Source organism: Tenrec ecaudatus, chromosome 10 (assembly GCF_050624435.1).
Source record: "Tenrec ecaudatus isolate mTenEca1 chromosome 10, mTenEca1.hap1, whole genome shotgun sequence".
Lineage (NCBI taxonomy): Eukaryota > Metazoa > Chordata > Mammalia > Afrosoricida > Tenrecidae > Tenrec > Tenrec ecaudatus.
In genome coordinates this window covers 144,664,751-144,692,055 of record NC_134539.1, presented here as the reverse complement: position 1 = coordinate 144,692,055, position 27,305 = coordinate 144,664,751, and the positions used below count along the sequence as shown (strand labels likewise).

General features: G+C 40.3%; 1 protein-coding gene and 1 pseudogene across 6 annotated transcripts in view; one reads left to right on the top strand and one right to left on the bottom strand.

The window, feature by feature from the left end:
* The window catches only part of HELZ (helicase with zinc finger), a 172,386-nt gene that overhangs the window by 79,796 nt on the left and 65,285 nt on the right, over window positions 1–27,305 (bottom strand). For 5 of the 6 annotated variants that reach the window (XM_075562115.1, XM_075562113.1, XM_075562112.1 and 2 more), the window contains 5 exons: window positions 23,314–23,581; window positions 11,874–12,207; window positions 9,393–9,523; window positions 1,377–1,556; window positions 722–826 (listed from right to left, as the gene is read on the bottom strand). In XM_075562115.1, coding sequence (XP_075418230.1) covers window positions 722–826; window positions 1,377–1,556; window positions 9,393–9,523; window positions 11,874–12,207; window positions 23,314–23,581 — 1,018 coding nt within the window. The remainder of the gene's footprint in view (window positions 1–721; window positions 827–1,376; window positions 1,557–9,392; window positions 9,524–11,873; window positions 12,208–23,313; window positions 23,582–27,305) is intronic. The other variant, XM_075562116.1, reaches the window with a different exon arrangement.
* LOC142460240 (putative ribosomal protein uL13-like) lies at window positions 16,288–20,475 on the top strand (annotated as a pseudogene).

Sequence of the window (27,305 nt, the reverse complement as noted above, 5' to 3'; positions counted from 1 at the left end):
ACAACATAGGGTATGGCATATTAGTTTGTAAAATGGCAAAACCAAACATTAATTCTTACAACAATGAAAGGAAATGGTGCAATAACCATTTGATGGTTCTTTATTGTTTTCTGAAGAAAAGGATTTTTATTGTTCCTCAATCCAATACTTAAGTACGTTTTGTGTCAATATACGCTCTGAGAGCCTTTCTATCATCAATCTAAAATTGTCTGACTCTGTGCGTCGTAAATGGTACAGCAAAAAGCTATAAATAGTCACTACATTTTGCTGCAGAAAACATTCCACCATTTTAGGCTTCTCTAATGTGTACCATCTATAAAATTAAAGCCATGTTCACAGTCAAAACTTTATTTCCATAAAGAACTGCTACTGCATGGTCACTCTGTAAATGTGCTACAAATTGTTACAAATTAAAAGCTTAATACTATTTCATCATAGTAGCTTTTAGAGATACACATAAATATTGGATCAGATTAACATTTCTACAAAGAAAACTTAAAAAAGGATGTCTTTTTCATTATTTAGTGTTTAGAAGATGAATAGTCAAAAGTTTTTCAATTTTCCCCCCTCAATTTCAATGGTTTCTTCAATAGGTAGATCTTCAGATGCCAATGCACAATTTCAGAATTTGGTATCCCCAAAATTACTAAAATCTTTACAGACACCTTTTCTTAAGAATAATAAAGTATGATATAGATACATAATAAGCCTTGAAAAATACCTGAGAGGTCTTGCCTGGGGATTGCCTGCTTCTACATATGGATGTAAATAATCCTTTATGTAGAGATCAGCAGCACTATTAGAATGGGTGCAAATGAGAATCCTGCTGAAATAAACGGTGCAAATAAAAAAATGATAAAACACAAAACTATTCAAGCAGTATAATACCAAAAAATAAAATAAAAGCAGTGGCCATCTTAATATTACAAATTGTCCTCAACCAACTCAATACTATAACATAGGTGGCCTTTAGGAAATCGTTAATTCTTTAGAAGATCCAGGAAGTCAATTCCCCAAATTACTTTTATTTCTACCATACAAAATAATTATTATTTTAAAAACTCAACTCTTTTTGCTGTGTATATATATATATATCTGGCAATTCCTTAGCCAACTTAAGTTGTTCTGAAACAAGCTATTTAAATACAACCTGTCTCTACCTGGATAATTTTTTAAAACTACGTTCTCAGAGAAGTCACATTTTAGTGCCGTGGGTTTTTTTGGTTCTGTTTTGTTTTCCTTTGTTGTGGTTGGTTGGTTTTGCTATTTACCTTCTGTGCTGGCCTTGAACTCTCTGGCTAGCCCTCTTTTGTACTTAAAACACGAACAGAGCAGTGGCCTCTCAGTAAATAAGTGCACACCCTCCACCGTCTCACCTCGTGTCCTGCTGCTGGAGAATGTGCTTGACGGCCTGAGCCAGAGTGAACGTTTTGCCTGTCCCATAGGGCCCGATGATAAGAACAGGAGGCAGTTGTATTGAGAGTGGAGTTGTAATGGCCAGAACAGCCTCTTTCTGTTTCGCATTTAGGCGAGGATCCAACTGCTCATCCCACTGTCTGCAGAAAATGTTTAAATTAGGTTATTATAACAGTACATGACACACAGGTTTCCTGAAGTTCACTGAGTCATTACAACTACTGAAATTAACATAGCCACTAGAAAGCTGGGGACAAGCTTCCCCTGCTACCCAAAAGTACAGAATCTCTATGAAACCTTTTCTAAGCCAAAATGGAGTATGGCGAAGAAGCAATTACCATCCGTCTACATGGGAGATGTAGCGCCAAAATTAATCTAGCCAACTACACCAAACACCAGTCTACACCTAAAATAATACTAACATATGGTGTTCACGACACAGGGCAAACCAATGGTGGGTGGTGAATGGACGTCAAGTGCTCAGGGCCCGATTTCTTCCTGCAGCCGAAACTAGTGTTCACATAGGTTGTTCATAAAAGCGAGTTGGCATCAAGCAAACTTTCAAAAAGCAGGCGATTATTACCTATTATTATGTGCGTGTATGTGTTTAGACAATTACCCAACAGGGTGTCGGGTGTATTACCATGTGCAAGAAAACTAAAGCTATAGCTTGCCCTGTTCTTGGCAACAAGATACTGAGTAGCAATGAAAGCACACACTTCTAGTTTAGTACACCTCAAGTCCTAAGTCATTAAAGTAGTGTCTGTTTTATATTACAGCAGGCCCTAGAGGTCAGAATTTCCTGGAGGAGAGAGTGGGTTTGGTTTGGAGTTTTCTGTTACATAAAGAGATTCAGAAAAGTTTTGTTGCTGCTGATAATGAAGTAGTGATAGTTTCTTTGCATAACATGTAAACTGCAAAGGAAAGCATGACATTCAAAATTCAATCTATTAAAAGATCTCTTGCCTTCCGCCGCGGCACCCACAGAGGACTCGCAGCCATGCTGTGCGCTCCCCTATGGCCGTGGGCCTCGACAAGGGCCACAAGGGGACCAAGAACGTGAGCAAGCCGAGGCACAGCCGCCGCCGCGGGCGCCTCACCAAGCACACCAAGTTCGTGCGGGATATGATCCGGGAGGTGTGCAGCTTCGCACCCTACAAGCGGAGGGCCATGGAGCTGCTCAAGGTCTCCAAGGACAAGCGGGCACTGAAGTTCATCAAGAAGCGGGTGGGCACACATATCCGGGCCAAGAGGAAGAGTGTGGAGCTGAGTAACGTGCTGGCCGCCATGAGGAAGGCCGCTGCCAAGAAGGACTGAGTGCTGTGCCCCTTCTCCCCACCCCCAAAATAAAGTCTTTCCAGAAACTGGGAAAAAAAAAAAAAAAGATCTCTTAGTCTAAGGAGGGTGTAGGAGGCCTGGTAGGGCGTGACTAAGGGTAATGTAACCGAGAGGAATTACTGACACCCAAATGAAGGCTGATGATACATGATAGTGGGACAAGAGGAAGGTGAAAGGAAATAGGAAAGAGCAAGGAGGCCAAGGGCATAAATAGAGGCCTAAATAAAGGCATGTACATATGTAAATATATTTATATATGAGGATGTGGAAATAGATCTATGTGCATATATGTGTAGGTTTAGTACTAAGGTAGCAGATGGACATTGGGCCTCCACTCAAGTGCTCCCTCAATGCAAGAATATTTTCTTCCATTAAACTGGCATTCTATGAGGCTCATCTTTCAGACACAATCACCAAAGACAAAGCGGGTGCATAAGCAAATGTGGTGAAGAAAGCTGAAGGTGCCAGGCTATCAAAAGATATAGCGTCTGGGGTCCTAAAGGCTTAAAAGTAAACAAGCAGCCATCTAGCTCAGAAGCAACAAAGCCCAAATGGAAGAAGCACACCAGCCTGTGTGATCACGAGGTGCTGAAGGGATCAGGTATCGGGCATCGTCAGAACAAAAAATCGTATCGTTGTGAATGAGGGGGAGTGCGGAATGGAAACCCAAAGCCCACTGTAGGCAATTGGACATCCCCTTATGGAAGGGTTACAGGTAGGAGACGAGCCAGTCAGGATGCAGTGTAGCAACGATGAAACATACAACTTTCCTATAGTTCCTAAATGCTTCCTCCCCACCCACTATCATGATCCCAATTCTACCTTACAAATCCTGCTAGACCAGGGGATGTACACTGGTACAGATAGGGACTGAAAACACAGGGAATCCAGGGCAGATGATCCCTTCAGGACCAGTGGTGAGGGTGGCGATGGAGGGAGGGTGAGGTGGAGAGGGGGAACCGATTACAATAGATGTCAAACTTTTACAAAGATCTCAACTAAGAAAACAAGAGGCTTTTAAAGAAGGTACCATGAAAGCAGAGCATATGAGATACTTTCTAATATTCTCTCTCTCTCTCTCTCTCTCTCTCTCTCTCTCTCACACACACACAGACAAATAAAACACAGGGCAGTAAGGGGAGGTCAGGATGGAGAACACCTGTCACAGTACCACAAGTGGCTTCTGTAAGGAGATCTCACTCACTCCTGTTCCTACTATGACTTGGCGACATTTCCAAGACATAAATGGACAGCAGATGCTAAAAGGGATCAAGACGAATGGGAAACCATCAGCATTCTATCTTACAGCTACAAATAAGACACAAAATAGCCCAACAGCTATGGTAAAAATGATAGGGATGTGAACTAAAATAGGAAGGGTATGTAAAGAGACTCCTAGGAAATTTGTAATCAAATTCCTGACAAAATAAACCTGAAACAGGAAGATCATTTATACAGGAAAACTCCCTCTCTGAGGCTACAGCACTTAACTTGAAAGCAAAAAGCCAATCCCTCTGCCATTGAGTCAATTTTGACTCACAGTGACCCCACAAGCAGACAACCTCATCTTTCTCTGAGTGAGCAGCTGGTGAGCCGAACTGCCAACCTAGTGGTTAACAGCCAAAGCTTACCCCACAGTGTCACCAGGGCTCCAACACTTAAATTAGAATCTAGTTAGTTATAGAAAAGCCAACAGTTTCCATTTTAAAAAGCATATAAGTAGTGTTATATTAAGATAGACATCAAACAAAACTTTCTTAAAATATGTCAAACCTTAGAAAGCCAGTTTGGAACTATATAAATACTCCATTACTTATTTTTTAGCTTCATTAACAATCTGCAATATGAAGATGACACAAACTTCCTTGTTGAGAGCCAAGAGGTCTTGAAGCACTACTGATGCAAAGATTAAAGACGGCACCCTTCAGTATGCATTATAACTAAATGTAAAGAAAACAAAAATCTTTACAACTAGATCAATAAACATCATGATAAACGGAAAAACATTTGCAGTTGTTAAAAGGATTCTATTTTTCGTGGCTCTACAATAACGTTCCTGGAAACAGCAGTCAAGAGATCAAACTACACATTGTGTTGGGCAAATCTGCTGCACAAGACCACTGTAATGTGTTAGGAAGCAGAGATGCCATTGTAAAGACCAAGGTGTGCCTGAATCAACCCCTGATATTTTCAATCACCATGTCTGCATGTGGAAAGCTGGATGATGAATAAAGCTGACTGGAAAAGATGCATTTGAATTGTAGCGCTGGCAAAGAATATTGACTGGCCCAGGGTCTGCCAAAAATACTTCTACATACAAGCAGATCCTCCTTAGAAGAGAGAATGGGAAAACTTTGTCTTATCTACTTTGGACCGTATCAGGAGAAAACAGTCCCTAGAACAGGACATGGGTGGTAAGGTAGAGGGTTGGCAAAAAGAGGAGACCCTCAATGAGACAGACTGACACCGTGGCTGCACCAATGGGCTCAGACATAACAACAACTGGCACAGGATTAGGGAGTGGCTCATTCTGTTGTACATAGGGTCGCTACGAATTGGAACTGATTCGACAGCACCTAGCAATAAGCTGTTTTTCTGAAAGCTAAAAATCTTAGGCACATTTGGGGGAAATACTCTAAGCAGCAACAACAAAGAGAAAACTCAAACATTTACTCTACAGCAGCGGTTCTCAACCTGTGGGTTGCGATCCTTTTGGGGTGGGGGGTCGAACAGCCCTTTCACAGGGCTCGCCCGTTTCACAACAGTAGCAAAATGACAGTGATGAAGTAGCAACAAAAATAATTTTATGGTTGGGGGGGGGGGTGGTCACCACCACATAAAGACCCGTACTCCAGGGTTGCGGCTTGAGGCAGGTTGAGAACCACCACTCTAGAGTCCCTCCACTCTTGCCACTTCTCTCCTCACACGTGGAAGCTGCAGTCCTCTGTAAAGAAGGATGCGGCTTCACAATGCTCTCTCTAGGTCCACACCAAACAACCACCGAGAGGAAAGCCAACCTGATCTCCATGGCAGAGAAGCGAAGGGTGACCTACCAGGTCCTGAGGGCACTGCCAAGCGTCTAAACCAGTCTTAAATCTTGACTTACTTCAGCCACAATTTGCTGGGTGAACTGCTATTTGTATACATATCTAACCACTAGGATACTAGTGGTCATAATATCACTTGTACTGGATGGTAATTTGAAAGATCAAATGATATTCAAAGGATCTCAACAGAGGAATTGAAACAAAATGTGTTATGAATTGTTGAATGTAAAACTGATGATCTGCTTTGTAAACTTTCACTTAATTCACAACCAAAGTGTTTAAAAAAGAATCAAATGAGGTAATAAATGCAAAGCTCTTAAGGAAAGTACCTGAGCAATAAGAGTTCAGATCATATTATCTTCTGTTAGTATAATAACTTCTGATAACCTCAGAAAACTTGAACTTGTGTACTTGTCTAGTAAAAAATTACTTTGAAGTTGGAGGGGGCATACCCTAATCTTTAAAAATTGAGTTTTACAGTACATGAAGGTCGAGATGGATGAAAACTCAGAGACAGTAACAAGAGCGGCAGTTCCCTGAGGGTATGTGGAGGGAGTGGGGGTGGTTTTGCCGGGGGTTGGGACGTGGGAAAGGGGAGTGGATAGCCTATTAATGATTGGATCACCCCACCCAATGGAGGGAACTGAACAACAGAAGTGTATGTGAATGGATATACTGGAATGTGTAAGACATGTCAACAAAACTATTACTAATTTTTCAAGATGGAGTGTGAAAGAGGCTTGGAATGAGACAGATACGGGTTTCTATATCTAATCATAAATCCAAGTGATTAATGACAAATCTACAGGTACATTGCTAAAATAAGTCAATATTTATTTTCTTTACTATAGTCCATTGTGCTTTATCAATTGTTTCTATGTAAATAGCTGCTCACGAGCAGATCACAAACTTTGTCACTGTCAGCTTGGCTCACGAGTGAAAGCAAGTGGAGAGAGCTAATGATTAGGGCACAGGGTATTGATTGTGCTGCCTGCATAATAAAGATCTCCGTGCATGCTGACCAGGGGCACCTCTGACTTTCACAATTGAAAACAATAAAAAACAAAGTCTCTTCAAGCTTGTTCTCAGTAATTTTCCCTCCTGAAGCAAGTTGATTGAGTCTCTTTCCCTTCCCCCTTTGCCTGCCAAATGCTTTGCTATAATTAACTTGTGTTCCACAAGCATAAGGATAATTACTCAGCTCCATTTATTTATCCATCTCCTACCTTACTCCAGAAAATATTTTAAATAGCTAATGGTTTCTCAGTATGTCCCTACACACAGAAATCTCTTAATAATTATTTAAATTACAGTACCACGAGTTGTTTGTGTGTGCGTGCATGCGTGCGCGTTTAACTGCTTAAAAGCTCTTGATGTCTTGGCATTTTTCACAGTTCTTTTTGTGGGAGTATAACAAGTAAGCTCCTTACATTTTACTCCCATTTGAAACCCCAATCTTCTTCCTTCAATTTGAAATTCTTATTAATGTAATACCTTTGTCAAATATCCCTGTGATGCAGGCTCTGCTGCAGATCTAGGAGCTGGCCTCGTCCTAGAGCAAGCTCAGAGTCTAATGATGCAGTTGACAAAGCTCAATTTGAGAGAGACGAGCTCCACAGTCCATCGTCGACCGACTCTGGGATGTGGCAGGCTCTCCACAGACACTGGTTGAACTGATCAAATGCTAGGGTCAGGTTCATCCAGATGGTGGGAGCACATGTAAGCTGGACTACATCTCAAAGACAGGTGGAGCTTGAATAAGGTAATACTAAGCAAGGACTATTTCAGAGAAAGAAGATGCCTTAGAGGTAAGCAGACAACAGCAGTGTAGGGCAAACGGGAGGAACTAGCAATGGAGGGGGAGGAAAGGGGCCAGGATATCTGAGTGGGTATTATTAGAAGGCAGTGTCGGGGAGACCATCTATCAGAGCTGTTGACACACTAGGCTGTCTAGGAGCAGGGAAATGCAAGAATTATTTTAGGAAGCCGACCTGAGAGTGTGAGGAGGGAGCCAGAGTGGCAGCATAGCGGCAGCACGTACAGCTCAGGAGCATTAAGCACTGGCTACAAGGATGGAAAACGCGAAGAGGCAGAGAAGCGGATACGCAGCCACAGGAATTTCAACAATTCCACATTACTGATTACTTTTCAGGAAGAGTGGTGAAGTGAACCTCCAGAACTGCAGAGTGAATAAATAAGACTCCTGAACATCGATCATGTAACTTTGGTGATGTAATTAATGTTTGCGTGGTGGGCTGTAGCCACAGATCAGCACCAGCCCCCCCCCCCCCCATGGGAGAAAGATGAAGCTTTCTCTCCAGTCAAGAGTTACAGTCTCAGAAACCCACAGGGGCAGTGCTACCCTGCCCCTTTAAGGTCAGGATGAGCAGGAATCAACTCGATGGCATTGCGTTTGGAACCTGAGCTATCCCGTTGGAAAATGTTAACAATAAAAGGAAGAATGGCTATAGAGTAGTAACAAAAAGACGATTTGGTTTTGTGCTTTAAGGCCTGTTTTGTTGAGTTCAGTTTGGAAGACTCATAGAAATGGTTTGTGAGGGAAAATGATCGTTGCATTTCCTAAAGGATGCTGTGTGCTCATCCTTCATGTATCTGTGAGGTGTATGTCAATAGCAGGGCTCCCTTGGAAACCAACTACTGAAGAAAGACATCCGAGCCTTCAGTTGTGGAATAGGACCACCCACCATGACTGACAGATGTGGCAAATAACCTTCTATTGTATAGAATCACCAGACTTAAAAAAAACAATAAAGTAAGAAATGCAGAGTGAGCTGCTGATGGACAGAAGCCAAGGGGATAAACCCAAGTAAAAGGGATGAAAATAAGGGCACATTCAAAAGCAATTCCAGTAGTTATTCTTGAAACAAAATGACAGCGCCTTATCATTTAATTACTTGTAGACACGTGCCAAGGAGAATTTGAGCAGAACAATATTTATACAGGCATGACGTGAAAGCCCCGTTCATTATCTTGAAAGGTATTGTAGTACTTTCTATGATACTTCTCCATTTTTCACAATTACAAAAGTGTCTTTTCCATTAAAAAATTATGTCAAATTAACTACTTGAAGCACTTTAAAATGGCCCTAGGTTTACCATTCAACTTTTATTCAGAAATATTCCAAAATGTATTGGCACCTTGTCAAATTAAGGCTGCGAGTAAAACAAGAGAATGTGTCTAGATGCTTTGGTAATGTAAAAAAGTAGATGGTGAACCTCAAATGTTTCATTCCATTATTCCTTCCTAGCTAATCACATGTCTCTTGAAGAACGTGAGCAAACTGTCTTGGGAAAGTACTCCTGAGTTATTATATGGGAGCCTGAGGGGTCAGGGGGCTTATGCTAACGAAGGGAGCAGCAACACTGAAAGAAGAGTGAGAATAGTTGTACAACTTGCAGAATGTCATCAATGCCATGGAATTGTACATGCAGAGACTATTGGATTGGTGTCTACTTTGCCATATAAATTCTCAACAACGATGACAAGATAAATTAAAAACATTTTAAGTGTGCTTGAATTACTGGGGGCAGGTATTAAATCTGAAATGAACATAATGTTCTCTTTTTATACCTGTTGGGACTCCAAGGAATAGTCGGAGTCAGAGTGATGTCTGGAAACAGAACCCCATTGTCCTTGATCCTGTCGAGTGCATAGTGCATTTCACAGAGGGGCAAGCGATTCAACTGAAACTGAAGTTCAACCTGAAACACACACACACACACACACACACACACACAAAGGTCATTTTAAACAAAGAATTGAGACCAACGTTAACACCTTCAGTTCCCTAGACTACTATGTGGAGATAACTTTTAAGGGTGGGTAAGTTCTGAGATTCTTTTAAAGCATTACCATATTCTAATAATAGCAATTGTTGCTATTGTCAGACTCATTTATTTAGTGCCAAATGCTGCAATAAGTTACCTGGTTTAATAGTACCAATTTTATTTGTGCATTATTATTCTCAGTTGGCATGTTAAAATACTGTAGCGCCTATAAATTACTTAAACTCTGATATCAAAAGCGAACCAAGCTCTTAGGGGTTAATGAAACATTGGAAGGCAGAGTTAAGATTATAGCTAAAAACCTCTACAAATGAAGAACAAAGAACACAATGAAAAGAGGTGCTCTGCAGGATTTTAAAACAAGTAAGTATTATGATAGCCACACCCACAAAATCTTAGAACTAAAAGTAATAATAAGTGGATATGTATATAAATTTGATATTCATTTACGCACACGTCCTTTATAAAATTGTCACAAAGTAATTTATTCCTGAACCAAATCTTGCTCCTACAATACCTAGATCTGATTTAAAAGGAAAACAAACATCCAGGTGTCTATATCTATAACGTAAATGTTGACACCTGAGGAGAGAAGGTGAACAGGGCCAAGGCACTCTATCACTAACTGTCTGTAACGAGGAGACCTGTGGATGTTGGTTCTGCTGAATGCTATTTCCATTACAGTAAAAAGGCACAAGAATAAACAGCTTTCTCTGTCTTCTAAGAAACCAAATTCCTCCTAATAAAATGTCTTGTTTACAATAAATAACAAGGCACACAAATTTTATAGTCATCACTTCAATTTTATTCCTGTGGTTACAATTTTTTTTTATTGCTTATGTTTACAGGTGGTACTTCTCTTTAAGTGAAGTAAAGCAAAGGGTATGATGTTAAGTATGCAGCTTGATGTAAATTACATGTAGTAATAGTCTACACCTAGTACATATGTGTAACATATATGTATACACACCTGTAACCACCAGGTGGAATAGCTACATAAAAAAAGGAAATAAGATTCCGAATTAAAGTTTAATGTCAGATAAACCATTAACTTTTTGGCACATACCGATAGTAAATACACCAGTCAAAACGAAAGCATTTGCTTATCTGAAATCCAAATTTAACTCTGTTTATCTGCTGCGTCTGGCAAGCCTATACCCAGGTCAAGTTACAGAATATTTCCAGAAAATTCCTTCATGCCCCCTTCCCAAATAAAACCCATCCTTGGGGAGAAGTGGTTATTTTTGACTTCTCACTATGGATTAATCTTCTTACATTATGCATCTTTCAAAAAACATGTTGCTGTAAAAAAATTAGCACAGCATGCTTACAAAAATACTTTGAGGGAGGACGCCCTTGACAAAAAGTCTAAAATGCACATGCTATTTGCCTAAAAGTACAGTCTAGGTGGATTCTGTTGTCTGTACTTTTTGTTATGTCTTCTTTCATTCAGCATTATGTCTGTGCGATTGATTCATCCATGATGCAGCAGCTGCTGGTTCCTTCACACTGCTGTGTAGTACTGTGCTTTATGAACATGCAAAAGATTAGCCATTGTACTGCTCTACAGTGTGTCTTTAGAAAAAGAATTGGTCCTAAATTTGTAACGTATAATGTAATAGAACACAGGACCACGTTACTCAATAGCTATCGCAACAGATTTGTAAGGATCCTATAAGTCTGTGTGACCAACAAGCAAAGGCACTTTCAAATACTCAAGGAAGAATTAAATTAGTAGATAAACTATTAGTAGACGTTATCAAACTTCACCATTCCTATGCTGAATGGAATTGAGAAAGCCAGAACACCGGTGACACATTATCTAGCCAGGAATCAAAACCTTTCCAGCCTTACTTAGGGCACACTGAGTGACCACAATTAATATTCACCAAATTTTATGTGTAAGGAAGAAAAAGTATTAACCTTACAGTTAAACATGGCAAATTAGCGTAGAGTCAATCTACAAACTCAGAGCGAGAAAGAGCAGGAGCTAAATCAGTTGCGGGTGGGAGAGATCACAGACTGACAGCTAAGCTTCTTTTCATCTGTTCTTGACTGGCTGTTTTAAAACTGATCAGAAAACTAAATCTTACATAAACCTGGGACATTTCAGATGTTACTTAGATTCAAAGAAGTCTAATGCTCAATCCACTACTTGTCATGGCAAAAAAAAAAAAAAAAGAGGAAAACCACACCAGCAGAGCATCTGCTAACCATGAGGTCCCCCACACTTAACCATATGGGACAACTGTCCTTCAGAACATACCTGTATGTCACAGTCAGGCCGAAGGTTCAGTTCTTCACAGCATTCCCTGGATATCCTTAAAAATATATAATCTTTTGTTTTTTCTTCAATAGTAGCTTCAAAGACCTTCTCTTTGGTTCCCTGGGTCTGCACTAGCTTCTCTTTAGGGACTGGTAATAAATAAACAGCATTGACTTTGGTCATCACCAGCCGTCCAGCCAAAGTATCTTCAGAAAGTGTTTTAGTCAGCTTAAAGCGGCCAAAAAGCTGTCCATTCTGAGCATATTTTGCACCCCCGGAAACTCCAGTGAGCATGAAGCTTGCTAGAATCTGCAATTGCACTTTAAGGTTGAACCTAAACCAGTAAAGAAAAGAATTAATAAAATAGTTTACACAAAAAAATTAAGAACTAGACAAAATAAATCAACTGTAGACATACCACAATTTAAATTTTGACATCTGTTCCATTTCACTGAGCTAAACACTATATATAGACTAGATTTCCGTCTTGGATCCATGATGGATAATAATGCTCCCCCACACCCCTTTCAGATAATTAACTCCCACAAAGTTAGCAAAGAGTGCAAGCTTCACCGTGTTGAAGAATACACATAACTCAAAAATTTGGATTACTTAACACCAACTGTGATTTTTTTAAATAAAAAAAAATATGATTTCTTAATATGAAAATGTTTTTATTGCATTAACTGAGAAATTAAGAGCTTAAAACCATCTGGAACCAGAGGGAAATGTATTGCAAAGGGCAGTCTTTTATTAGACTGACTGTTTCCCAGGAAGTTCTTACCAAATGAGTCTAACCATGAAATTTCACGTTAATGCACAACATTCAGAATACAGTTTGCTCGTGGCTTCACGCAGGCGGATCCCACGCGGGAGCTAATGAAACAGAAGTGAAGGCTATCTTATCAGGCGTTCACTAAGCATCCTTGTATTAATGTGAGTGTGAGAGAGAGCATGCGTGCAAAAGGATTAAGTCAAACAATCCAGAAACAGGAATGAAGGAACGATGTACAAGATGACTGCTCTCCCCGGGTGCCGTTCTGAGACAGTGCTTTCAGAGGCGAGACCAGAGGATGCCAAGCCACAAGGACAGTCTCCCCTTCTCAACAATCTCGTGTCCGTACATGAGAAAAGACTACTTTTAAAGGATACGACTGAATTATTCTCGTTCTATATCTCCTTTTGCATACATGATGTGAAGAATGTCTGACACATCCTTAAGGAAAAAACACTTTTTAAAGACACTGTAAAGTAAATAAAGTTTTTAAAAGAGTGAAAATTTCCTAAATGAAAATATTTGCATTGCTTGTAATACTAGGAAAACAAATCATCTAATTCAAGTACACCACTCATCTTTAATTATCCATTTATACACTTTAAAGTTAAACATTATAAGGGCATTTATGTTAATCAGAAATAAAATATTTAAGGCAAATAACACATAGGAATAGCAATTTGTGAATAAAGTATGTCTTAACAGTACATAAGTCCCACTAGTAATTAAAAAAAACCACATTTATAATAGATGACTTTGGTTCCAAAAAGATATCTAAATATATAAAGTTAATATTTAATAATGTGACTGCTTTTTAAAAATCAAGTTATTTCCATAGTAATTGCCTAATAAACAGATGTGGATTCTAGAAATATTCTATTTCTCTCATTCTCTATGCACATCTCACTAGATCCAAATTAGGGAAACTATGGAAATGGTTTAAAATGCAACTTGTACCTTGCCTAGTTATGTTATAAAGCCTGGGTGTGCATTAAGGATTTTTTAAATGGAAGTATAACAACATGCAGTTTTTCCTAGTTTACATACAATCTATGTTAACCTGCTTCTTTATAGGGTATGATTAAAAAAAAACAAGAACACTTACATTATTCATGGGTTAGGTGCTTTCTCAAATAAAGTTAAAATTTTGCTTATTGTCCACAAATGAGGTGTGGGAGTCACCAAAAACTTTCTCAGGGGGAAAGGTTTACTTAGGCTGCATTCATAATTCCAAAATTAACTTTCTTGTTGCAAAAGTCAATGCACAGTTTTCAGGGTTTGTCCCCCACGTGCACACCCCCATCCCCACCCCCACCCCTTGGATTGATTCTCCTTTCTTTCAGCCCAACTCTCCTGGGTCTCCCTCCTTCCTCCTCTCTAGCTCGCCTCCCCTCTGTCCATCTGGGAAAGCTCCACCCTGCCTTTCTCTACTTCCCCTCTCCCAGGTCTCCCACCTCAGCTCAGGCAGACACCTTCACTTAAGTGCCCCTCAAATTCAGACCAGATAAAATGGACTCACCACTTGGTCTCGCCACCCACGCCCCCAAACCTATCCTCATGTGTATAATATAATTTAGAGTGATCCAAATCCACATCTGAAACCAAGTCATCCTTGACCTTGCCTAAGTCACCAACCTTCTTCCTCTTCATACAATAACCAGTCCTGGGAGCCCATACTCCACATCCACCTACATAACCTGAGTAGTCAACATGGGGTATCATGACAAGCTCTGAGCTCAACTTAATCTCAAATAGATTCTCCATACCACCACCAGAAGAGCTCTGTAACCTGTCAGCCAGCCCTGTCCTATAGCTCTGAAGAGAATAGTTGAACAGTTCGTTAACACACACTATCCCCACACATCAGAGCTCACGATTCCAGCTGCTGTTGTACGTAGGTGTGGTGGAGTCAGTGCCAACTCATAGAAAGCACGAGCACAAGAGAGTGAAATGTGCCTGGTCTTCCATCATCCTCACAAACGTTCCTACGGTTGAGCCCACTGTTGCAGCCACTCTGTCGATTCATCTCGTCCAGGGACTGCCTCATTTCCCTGCCTTTTTACTTTACCGAGATGATGTCTTTTTTCCAGGGACTGGTCTCTCCAGAGAACATGTCAAAAGTATGCGAGATGAAATCTTAAAATCCTTGTTTCTAAGGAGCATTCTAGCTGTAATTCTTCCAAGTCAGATCTGTTTGTTCTTTTGGCAATGCATGGTATAGTCAATATCCTTCGTTGACCCCATAATTCAAATACATTGGCTCTTCAGTCTTCCTTACTCAATGTCCAACTTTCTTATACATATGAAGCAACTGAAGCACCACAGCTTGGGTCAGATGCGTGACACCTACAACAGCCAAATTGCAGCTCATCCCCTTCCCCAAGCCCCTGGCTCTCATTCTCTTATCCTACTGCCTCTAACTAACTAAAAACAACCTTATCATACATTTTAACCTGCCAACATGTGTTTCAAAATGTAACTCAAATACCCTCTGCTCCAAAATGCCACCTGACTGCACCCCTCCTACCCACTCACTTTGGCATGCACCATCCCATGGACTCACATATGCCTTTATCACACTGGACAGCAACCCAGCATTTATGCCTCTCCCCTCACCTAGGTTCTCAACCCGTGGCGGGGGGGTGGGGGGAAACGCACATAGACAGACACAGCTTAGCTTATTCGCCTTAGAATCATGAATGATTCATCTAGATCCTAATATCTGGGTCATGCAAATAATAAGTTTTGTTCATTGAATTCATTTTATATTTTTGTAATAGTATCCATTTCTTCCCAGGCACCTGCAGGGGCAGTGAATTATTGAATGTGGTTCTTCTAGCACAGTGGTTCTCAAACTGTGGGTCATGACCCCTTTGAGGATCGAACAACCCTTTCACAGGCAGTAGCAAAATTACAGTTACGAAGTAGCAACGAAAATAATTTTAGAGTTGGGGGTGGGGGTCACCACACCATGAGGAACTGTATTAAAGGGTCACAGCATTAGGAAGGTTGAGAAGCACTGTTCTAGCCCAAGCCTCTAACTCCCACCAAAGGACCTTTCCCCTGTAAGGGTCTGGTAAGAAGGTAGAAGATACTGAGTAACTGCAAACAGGATTCCCTGCAATGGCATCTTGCTAGGTTCTAAACTTGGGGGGGGGTGAAGGGGAGCTGGGGGGTTGCTGTGTAGAAAATGAGTCCTCTGAGAAGGAGGGTATCTCATCACCAGCAAGAGCCAGGAGTGATACATGGATACAAAATCCCTGGGCAGTGTATCTCCTGGATCAGTGGTTCTCAACCTGTGGGTCGCAACCCCTTTGGGAGGGAGGTGGGGGGCTGTCAAATGACCCTTTCACAGGGGTCACCTAAAACCATCGGAAAACACATAAACATCTCACAATATATAATTACATATTGCTTTGTGATTAATCACTATGCTTTATGTTTAACTATGTTCAATTTGTAACAATGAAAATATATCCTGCATATCAAATATTTATATTACGATTCATAACAGGAGCAAAATTACAGTTATGAAGTAGCAACACAAATTATTTTCATGGTTGGGGTCTCCATCACACGAGGCACTGTATGAAAGGGCTGTGTCAGGAGGACGGTTGAGAACCACTGTCCTGGGTCCAGATGAGAGCTACAGCAACAGAGGAGCACCAGCAGAGGCAGAAGCCAAACCATGGACAGAGTGACAGAAAGCATGTGAAGGTAAGTGCTTTTGTGAGGAGGCTGGCGAGGGGAGTAGGAAGCCTCTGGGCTCTGAAGTGGGGACACTGGACTTGCTGACCCAGGGAAGTAGAGCTGAGCGTCTTCAAGCTGAGCTTACTGGAGTGGGGTGCCTCTGGGCACTTAATTCAGGGAACTGGGTTTGCTGAGCCAAAGAGTTTAAACTGATTGCCTTGGGGTTGAAGCTTACAGCAAAGTGATATGCTCTTTGGACACTTAATAGTAGATTGGCAGAATTTTGTAACATGTCCTAACAAACCCTGAGCTTTTCTCACTGGCATTACTTGTGAACTCCTTTAATAAACCCTTTAGTCATGAATTTTGTGTGAGTTCTCATAGCCATTGCAATGCATATTAAAACACAGAAATAAATTACTGAACATTGAATCAGCACAAAACCATAATCCCATTTCAACCACTTTACATTATTGCCTAAGAAATTATAAATATCCTGGGGAACCGATTACAAGGATCTACATATCACCTCCTGTCTGGGGGACAGACAACAGAAAAATGGGTGAAGGGAGACGTCGGATAGTGTAAGATATAAAATAATAATAATTTATAAATTATCAGGGTTCATAAGGAGGGGCATAGGAAGGGAGGGGGAAAACACGAAGAGTTGATACCAAGGGCTCAGGTAGAAAGCAAATGTTTTGAGAATGATGATGGCAAAAAATGTACAAATGTGCTTGACACAATGGATGTATGGATTGTGATAAGCGTTGTGAGAGCCCCCAATAAAATGATTTTTTTTAATTTCTAAATATCCTATGGTTTTCAACTACCTTAAGCAATATATTAAAATGGCATGGCTAGATCTATTTTTGAATGCCATTTCAAAACATTTTATGATAATTTAGCAAGTAGGAGCAATAAGAGCATCCTCTTGTGACAATGAGTCATACCTTGCAACCCAAACTCTTCCAGAAAAGGCACTAGAAAATGAGAGTTCTAAGTTCAGCTGGGTAGTTTATCACATGTTCAAAATGCAAACATTGGAGACTTTTAGAAGTGCAGCTACTAATATTTAGCTGTCCTAGATGATTAACAAACTCTGAAATTACCTTAACAAGCTCTCACATGTACTTAAAATACCTTTTCAAAAAAGGAGTAATTCAGATACATAAAAAATACAAAGTGTATCTTAAAGTATTACTTCTTTTTTTTAGATGTTAAAGTGCTTGCATTTATTTAATAATTTTATTGGGGGCTTGTACAATTCTTATCACAATCCATACATACATCCATTGTGTCAAACACATATGTACATTTGTTGCCATCATCCTTCTCAAAACATTTGCCTTCTACCTGAGCCCTTAATATTGGTTGCTCCTTTTTCCTCCCTCCCCATTCCCCGCTACCTCATGAACCCTTCATCATTCATAAATCAGTATTATTTTGTCAAATGTTACACTGCCCAACGTCTCCCCCCGCCCTCTTCTCTGCTGTCCACCCCCCAAGGAGGGGGCTATAGGTAGATTCTTGTAATTGGGTTCCCCCTTTCTACCCCACATTCCCTCCACTCTCCAGGCATCACCACTCTCACCACTGGTCCTTTAGGAGTCATCTGTCCTGGGTGCCGTGTGTTTCCAGTTGTTATCTGTACCAATATACATCCTCTGGTCTAGCCAGATTTGTAAGGTAGAAATTAGGATCATGATAGTGGGGGGGGGGGGGCATTTAAGAACTAAAGTTATTTGTTTCATCGATGCTACCCTGCACCCTGACTGGCTCATCTCCCCACAACCCTTCAGTAAGGGGGTGTCCAGTTGCCTACCAATGAACTTTGAGTCTCCATTCTGCACTCACCCACATTTAAAATGATATGATTTTTTTGGTATTTGATGCTTGATATGTGATCCCTTTGACAGCTCGTGGTCACACAGGCTGGTGTACTTCTTCCATGTGGGCTTTGTTGCTTCTGAACTAGATGGCCACTTGTTTATCTTCAAGCATTTAAGACCCCAGACGCTGTATCTTTTGATAGCCGGGCAACATCAGCTTTCTTCACCACATGTGCTTATGCACACGTTTGTCTTCAGTGGTCGTATCAGGAAAGTAGGCACTCAATGATATGATTTTTAGTTCTTTGATGTCTGATAACTGGTCCCTTCTATACCTCGTGGTCAGACAGGCTGATGTGCTTCTTCCATATGGGCTTTGATGCTTCTCAGCTAGATGGCCCCTTGAGAGCCTTTAAGACCCCAGACGCTCTATCTTTTGATAGCCAGGCACCACCAGCTTTCTTCACGTTTGCTTATGCACACATTTTTCTTCAGCAATCATGTCGGGAAGGTGTGCATCCTGGAATGCCAATTTAATAGAACAATGTGTTCTTCCACTGAGTAAGTGCTTGAGTGGAGGCCCAATGTCCACCCTGCCTTAATACTAAACCTATAAATATACGCACGTAGATCTGTTTCCCCACATGCTAATATATATTTACATATGTACATTCCAGTCTTTAGACCTCTATAAATACCCCTTGTCATCTAGTTCTTTCCTCTATTTCCTTTTACTTTCCTCTTGTCCCACTATCATGCTCAGCCCTCATTTGGGTTTTAGTAATTTCTCTCGGTTACCTTGCCCTTGCTGAATCCCTACTAGGCCTCTCACACTCCTTGCCACTGATTTTGGATCACTTGTTGCTCCCCTATCCCTGGGTTGGTCAGCAACCACCTACTTACCCCCATCTCTCCCTCTCCCATGTGTCCCCCGGAACCATTGGTCCCGTTGTTTTCTCCTCCAGACTATTCATCCAGTCTTTCTTATTGAAAAAAAACAAAATTCTCTTTCTATTGTTACATGCCATTACTTTGAAACCAGTTTGAACACGTATATGATTTCTAATCTTCTGGGCAATAGTAAAATAGATAAGTAGCCAGTCAATTTTTCAACCAATTAAAAATCACACTTCTAACTCATGGGAACCGTGACTCTCAACCATCACAATAGTTTCATTACTTGCTTAAACATTTCTTTTCAAAGCTGGACAATGAATTTCACTTCATGTGATTTCTGACTATATGAATAGAGACCTCGGCTTTTTCGGATAGAAAAAAAAAAATCACTGAAGCCACACCCACCTGAAGGATGAAGTATGCATCTCCATACAAAATCTACCCGGGTTAGCTCCCAAGAGGCCAGGCCCAAGGGTTAGGCATGCCGCTGTACAGGTTTATGGAGCCTGACCAAACCCAGTTTCTTTTGAAAATATGTACCTCAGAATTCCACAGATTTCACATCATGGTAGACATAACACAGATCAATGTGTGGCTGAAGAAAAGAGAATCCAGAAAAAGATCTAAATCTCAGAAGCACATTCTAGAACTTCAGTGAAATGCGGCAGCTCGTTTACCATCTGCAGATACCTCACATTCAAACTTGTTGTGCTGCTTTTAAAAAAAATAGTAAAATCTCTACCTTTAAAAAAAAAAAAACAAAAAACCAGTATCGCATTCCCAGATGGTGATGGGGCAGGTACTGGTGCTCAATGGCCGTGGCCATCTCCTGGGCCGTCTGGCAGCCATTGTGGCCAAGCAAGTGCTGCTGGGCCACCAGGTGGTGGTGGTGTGCTGTGAGGGCTATCAATATTTCTGGCAACTTCTACAGAAACAAATTGAAGTACCTGGCCTTCCTCTAGAAACAGAGATGCACACCAACCACCCACCACCCCACACCCCGCGACCCCTACCACTTCTGGGCCCTAAGCTGCATCTTCTGGAGAACCATGCGAGGCATGCTGTCCCACAAGACCACACAGAGCCAGGCTGCCCTGGACCCACTCACGATGTTGGACGGGATCCCACCCCGTATGATAAGAAAAAGCGGATGGTGGTCCCTGCTGCCCTCAAGGTGGTGCGACTGAAACCCACACACCAAATTTGTCTACCTGGGCCGCCTAGCCCATGAGGTGGGCTGAAGTACCAGGCAGTGACAGCAACCCTGGAGAAGTGGAAGGAGAAGGCCAAAATCCGTTACAGGAGGAAGCAGCAGCTCCAGAGGCTGCGGAAACAGGCCGAGAAGAACTAGGAGACAAAGATCAACAAGCACACAGAGGCTCCAAAGACACGCGGACTCCGGGTCTGAGCCCAATAAAGACTTCGTCCTTTAATAAAACAAAACAAACAAACAATCCAGTATCTTATGACTAATTCCAGCCTCAAGCCAAGTAATACATTAAAATACAAATAAGCATTATGTTTGAAAGGTGTAGGAGAAAAAATAACCTTTTCAACAAGGTCTGAAACTTTGTCATAAACTTTGGAAAAGCTTTACAAATTATTCCTGCTATGGATATGTTACCGATGTCCTTCCAGAACTTGATTTAAGTATTAGCAAAACATTGTTTCTTTGTATGTTTATCAATTCCTTACTGCTCGTCACTAAATACTGCAAGCCCACCAAGTCAGATGGGGTTTCCAGCCTTCACGCCAGGGTTACCTTTGGGAGTGAGGATCACTGGACAACTTCTACTGTCACCTAGTAGTCCCATCTTGTTCTTGTCACATCCTTCAAAAAGCCTTTGGGCATTTAGCATACAGGACATCAAAATAATCCTACTTATTAACACTTCCTTTGTAATTATACCCCTATTTGAGTCAATAACCATAATCTAATTTCTAAAACTGTAGAGAGAAAGCACACATGCTGGCCCCAATAAGACCACATCCTGTCTCACCTGTGTCTCCACTCTGCCTTACACAATCCTCCTTTCCATGCCCGAGGGCACGTTTGCATTAAGAGCTGCAAATGAGCCCGTTTCCTTTATAGTTCATGATATATTGCTTTTCCTTATCTTAATAGTAATAACGTGGTTGTTGTAGTACATTTCAAAAGTAGAAAAACTATACATCTGAACACAAAAATTAACACTTATTCACCAACCAAAACAGTTTTGCTTTCATTTCTTCCAATATTTCTTCCAATAAATATATATATAAGTATACAGGTTTGTGTGCATATACAAACAGAACAGCAATGATAAGGTTTTATAACTAGCACATTTTCCCCCTTAATATTGTATCACAAGCATTTTTAGTAAAAATTCTTCCAGAACATAATTATAATAGTTAAATGCCATTTGATCATATGCCTATGTTTGAAATTTACTTGGTTTTTAAAACTCTCTGAAAGATATTTTCTCACCAGGGAATGTATGGATGTGCTTTATACAATTGATGTATGTATATGTATGGATTGTGATAAGAGTTGTATGAGTCCCTAATAAAATGTGAAAAAAAAAAGAAAAGAAAATGATTAGGGCAAAGAATGTACAGATGTGCTTTATACAATTGATGTATGTATATGTAAGGATTGTGATAAAAGTTGTATGAGCCCCTAATAAAACGTTTTAAAAAAAGAAAAAAAAAGGTATTTTCTCAGATATCTTTATCTTCATCTCTGATTCCTTCATCTCTGCTCGGATTCCTTCGTCAAGAAAAATCCCCAAAGAAGAATTACTATACTATAAGGTTCAAGTGTTCTATAGACCTGTACTTCAGATAAAACCCAACAAATAGCTCTCAGGGATATTACACCCACTTAGTTCGTCACAAATGTTCTCTTCTTACTCTGGTAGGATTTTTTTTTTAAATTTAACTCATATTTTCTTTTTTAAAGAGATTTTACTTATTGTTAATTAACCCTTAACTTTGGGGTCTAATATTGCTGTTCTAAGGTAATATGGAGTCATTTTAAACATTAATAAAATATTAAAGTTAATATATACTTTTTCTAAATTTCTAATATACTAAAAATCATTTCCAAGATCCTATTAACCTTTGAAATTCCATTTTCATTCCAATATATATGATGTATAATCGAATCTTTTCCTAAGATAAAGGAAAGCATGGTCACATCCATAGTATGTACATGTATATAAATGTGCTTGATACAACTGATGTATGAATTGTTACAAGAGCTGTAAGAACCCTCAATAACATGTTTAAAAACAAACAAACAAAAGATAAGTATTCTTACAGTAGCTTAAGGAAAAGTATACTGCTTAGACTTTATTCAAAAGGAGTAACATTTACCAAAAGTGCACATTTCATAATTGTGGTTCAGTTTTTTTCTTAAGTTCAGCGCTGGTCTACCTAACACACAGAATGCTATTACCAAATAGAGCAGCCATTCCACTGACAGTCTGCCTTCACTCGGGCTTTCCTTGTTTAAGCTTTATAGTATGATTAAAATAAACTTAATTCAAGCACGTGGTCTCAGCCTGGAGCATATGGACAAAATATAAACTAGCATAATACATTAAAGCATTTATAAACCGCTACTTTGCTATTATCAAATGATTTTCCCAAGATCTGCATTGTTTCTGTCGTCAAAGACTTGTCAAAATGTATGGTCTCTGGTGGGTTAGTGGGCTACACATTGAGCTGCTTACCCAAAAAAGGTCACCGGTCCCACCTCAGGAGAAAGTTGAAGCTGTCTGTTCTCAAAGAGATTCACAGTCTCAGAAACCCAACGGGGGCAATGCTACTATGTCCTGCAGGGTTGCTGGGAGTCAGAATCAGCTCAAGGGCAGTGACTTTTGAGCTTTTTTATGTGTACCAACTATTCCTGAGTGCTTACTGACTCCCACTGAATGAAAACAGGGATGAAACAAGAGTGGGACCAACCACCACATACTGATCTCACAGCACCTGGCAAGGAGCTGGTCACCTGGGAGATGCTTAGCACAGTCCTGTCGAAACAGGAACTGGGTGTGAAACACTAGGGACACTAGGATGAGCAGGACACCGCCCTTACCTTCAAAAAGCTCAGCCTTAATTGAAAGACAGAAAACAACTAACTACTAAATAACAACCAGTTCATTCTCTGTCTTCACTTACACACACAGCCTCCAAATCAAAGTGGCCATCCAGAAGGGAGTTAAAAAGAATGCAAAAAAGAAGGGTTTCCAAAGTAACTTACTTGCTGACTTCTTTGTACTGGGCTATCTCCTCAATATAAAGAAGGTCATGCAACCGTGACTGATAGTTGTTCTTAGTCAATGATTTGTCTAACACCGATTGGGTAAATAGCTGGTCAGCAGAGAGAGGAATTTGGTATCTGATAAGAAGACTCTTCTCCAAATCAGTAGTTTCATGAGGTTCAAAATCTATGATAGTCTTAGAAGAAGAATCCCAACGCTTGGCGGTGGTTAGGAGCTGTTGTCTTGCGTGCATCAGGTACTCGAGATCTAAATGGACACAAAAACACATCTGTAAAGGAGCCCAGTAATTGAAATTCCCTAATGACAGCACATTTTGCTAAGAGACTTAAAAACAAAATAACACAAAAAGTCACTAGACGAATCAGAAAAATATATTCTGAAATCTGGCTTTAACAACCGACTCCAGGCCCTCAATAAATAAATAAATAGACACACACATACATATATATATGTGTGTGTATATGTATATATATTTGATGTGAATGCTTCAGTCAAAAGAAACCTAGTCTGCAGAAAAGATAAAATAAATTTCTCCTTAGACAAACTCCATCAGATATTCACCTCTCTCCTTGCCTCACTAGAGAAAAGGAGAGATGGTCACCAAAATCTATTTGCATCGGGGTGGGGGTGGGGGATGTGGTAAAATCACCGTGAAACTATCTGAAATAAACTTGCTACAAATAACTCTTTTCGAACACATTCATGTACATCATGGTGAACACCACATAAACATGTCATGGAATTTGGAAAGCGGATTATTAGATGCAGTTAAGTTTAAATTTAACACCTTATCATTTGATTTCCCTTTTGACTCATTTTAAATTTGCACTACTTTTCAGTATTTTCTGCTTTCTTTCAATTGAGGTTTTTCTGTTTTACTTTGCTATTGTCGCTGGGTCTCATGGTGTGTTTTTCTGTATATGAAATCCAGGAGAGGTCAAGTTATAAAGACAGTGGTAACTGGATTAATGGTTTCTTGGACATATGATGAGAGTGTTGTGAGGATATGGGGAGCTGATAACAACTATACACAAACAAACACTTGAATTGGTATGTGTTGTGTTGTATTCTCAGAAACAAAATAGTTTTAAATGGTTGAAATTTAAAAAAAAAAAGTCATACAATTATCCACTCAAATGCAACTTCAGAAAGATCCAGTCTAGTCTCGGTGAAATTATCCCGCAAATAGGGCACCATGCTGAATGACAATCCCAAATTCAGGTAACTCTGAAAAATAAGGGCTGAACTCACTAGATTTTAAACTCTGAGCACTGGATAGGCTCACTCTGTCTACGGTGTATGTTACTTTTCTACTGGGTATAACCCAGACACTGACATAAAGGGAACTGAAAGACTAGGGAAAAGGGAGTTGAGGAGAAGGGTGTGTGACTGATTCATTAGCCAAAATATCCTGGTTTAATATTACAACATAAATTGGAAAAGTGGTTTGACAGCTCAGTTGAAATTTTAGGCAGACAGCTTTTTTAGAGGTTTAGCCAAAGATCAATTAAGTCTCCAAAAACCAAAAATAAGTTACCTTATGCTAACACATGTAATGAGAACAAAATGCATCTTCCTTAATGAGAGCTTCTATTTAGAAATGTTGTATTTATATTACATAGGTAACCATCAAGAGAAATTTCTCTGAAGGGAGACGTCGGACAGGGCATCATATGACAAAATAATAACTTATAAATTATCAAGGGTTCATGAGGGAGGGAGAGCGAGGAGTGGGGGAGAAAAATGAGAAGCTGATCCCAGGGGCTTAAGTGACGAGCAAATGTTTTGAGAATGATGAGGGCAATGAATGTACAAATGTGCTTTGCACAATTGATGTATGTATGGATTGTGATAAGAGTTGTATGAGCCCCTAATAAAATGATTTTTAAAAAGAAGCCAAATCAAAAAATGAGAAATTTTTCTTTAGCAAAATATTAAAAGATAATGGTCCTAATTTCCGACCCTTGTTTCTTGAAGAGATAGTTTTGTTATCATAAACTGCAAATAACATAAATCTGACTACTGTCATCGTCAGGATGCAAAGAAGGACCGCTTCCGAAGGACCCGCAGGTTGAAACCCTCGGGACAACAAGGAAGCGATCCTCCTATTCTGGGCTAGAAGCACTCACGTTTTTCGGAAGCAGTCCCATGTACTACTGCATTTGTTTTTCTCATCTTACCTAGACAGATGCAGGATTCAGACTCTGATTTTACAGGACTTTTAACACTGTCTTTAGTGATTTCAAAGGGTAGCACAATTTCAAAGCAATGATCAAGTAATGTTAATTTTTATTCCTTTCCCCTCTCCATACCCCCATAAGCACAGTGCAGGGGAAGGGGTGAGTTGAGAGGAACAGAAAGGAGGATGTTGAGGGAGGAAGAAGTCCCTGTGCACCAGCATCAAAGTCTACCCATGACTGCTGATCTAAGTCATCGAGTCGTGTCCAAAATAAGCTGTGGTCAATGACTGAGAATTTACAGGTGTTCTGTAAAAAAATCTTCTTTGACTACTTCATCCGAATTAGATTAACATCTGCCTCCAATCTTCTTACTTGTAAGAAGCAATCTGTCTACCTGTTTAACTGCCCAACTAACGTGGTGACATAATCGGTCACGTGTTGGGCTGGTAACAGAAAGTTGGCGGTTCAAACCACCAGCTGCTCTGAGGGAGAAAGCTGAGACTTTCTGCTCCTGGAAAGAGTTACCAACCCAGAAAGCACAGGAGATGCTGGCCTCTGTCCTACGGGGTCACTAGGAGTTAGACTCAGCTCAACATACAGTCCTTATGGGTGGTTTGGTCTGGAGAGGAAAGAAGAGTGAGTGTAGCTTGCGGAGAAACAGGCAGGACCACCTCACTACACCCGCACCCGCTGAGTCTGGCACCAGACAAAGCTCAGCCTCAGCACGCACCGCTCTTCAACACGCAGCAGGGTAAAAGGACAGCACTCTGAGTTGAGGGAAAACGAGCAAGTTAGGACCAACATTCATAAAACCAGTCAGAGAGAGTTTAACACAGACTTACTAAGTCCTTCAACATCAAATCTCCAAGTCAAATAGCCAGAAACTGTTAACCTACAGAACTTGCTGGCCTGAGGATAGGCTGAAATTATAAAAACTGTTGGAGATTCAAAAGACAAAGCTCAAGATAAACACATGAAGTTAATCTTCTGAAGCTAACACAGGACTAGTCCTGCAGATTGCAACAACTAGTCTAATGAAGAGACATTTCCCAACTCCCTTGCCCTTCTGACAACTGAGATTCGTCTGCTTGTCTTCAGACACCCAGCTACTAGTCTCAGGAAGACAAATACAAAGGGCTTGTTTCAGTTTGCAGTGTGCACCACAGCAAACTTGGAACATATCTCCAATAGGATCTTAGAGCTGATATAAAGAAACTGAGGGAGGAAAAGACCGGGAGAGTACAAATACTATGTTCTCTATGCCCAGCACAGAAGCTGGCGCATAAAAGCAGGGCTATAAATTTGTATTAATTATGGAATTTTTTTAAAACAGCTATGTTTATCTAAGACTTAAAGGGAATGAGAGGATATGCATTCTCTTTCCAAAATCAAACACCACACTTTTTCTGAAAAATTATTAAGTCGATACCTTTACAAGTCTTAACGGTCTACACTAAGAATAAATTAAAATCTACAAGGAACCCTATCCTACGCCCTCAGCTACCCCCTTCTGTACCCTTCCTTTCACCAGGACTGCTCACAGACACAGGATGACCGCCTCTTGCTTGCTGGTGTGAAAGCCTCTTGCTTGCTGGTGCTTCCTGTCGTTACTGTGCAGCTCGGCAAAGAGGCTAATCAGAGGGGTAAACCGGGGGCCATCATTCTTCCTTCAGGCTTCTACTTGCTTATGCTTATCTTTTTAGGAAAACACAATTTCTTAAAATCTATTTTTCCTATGACTTTTATGCTAAAAGCATAAATCACTATGTTGGAAATAAATATATATCTAT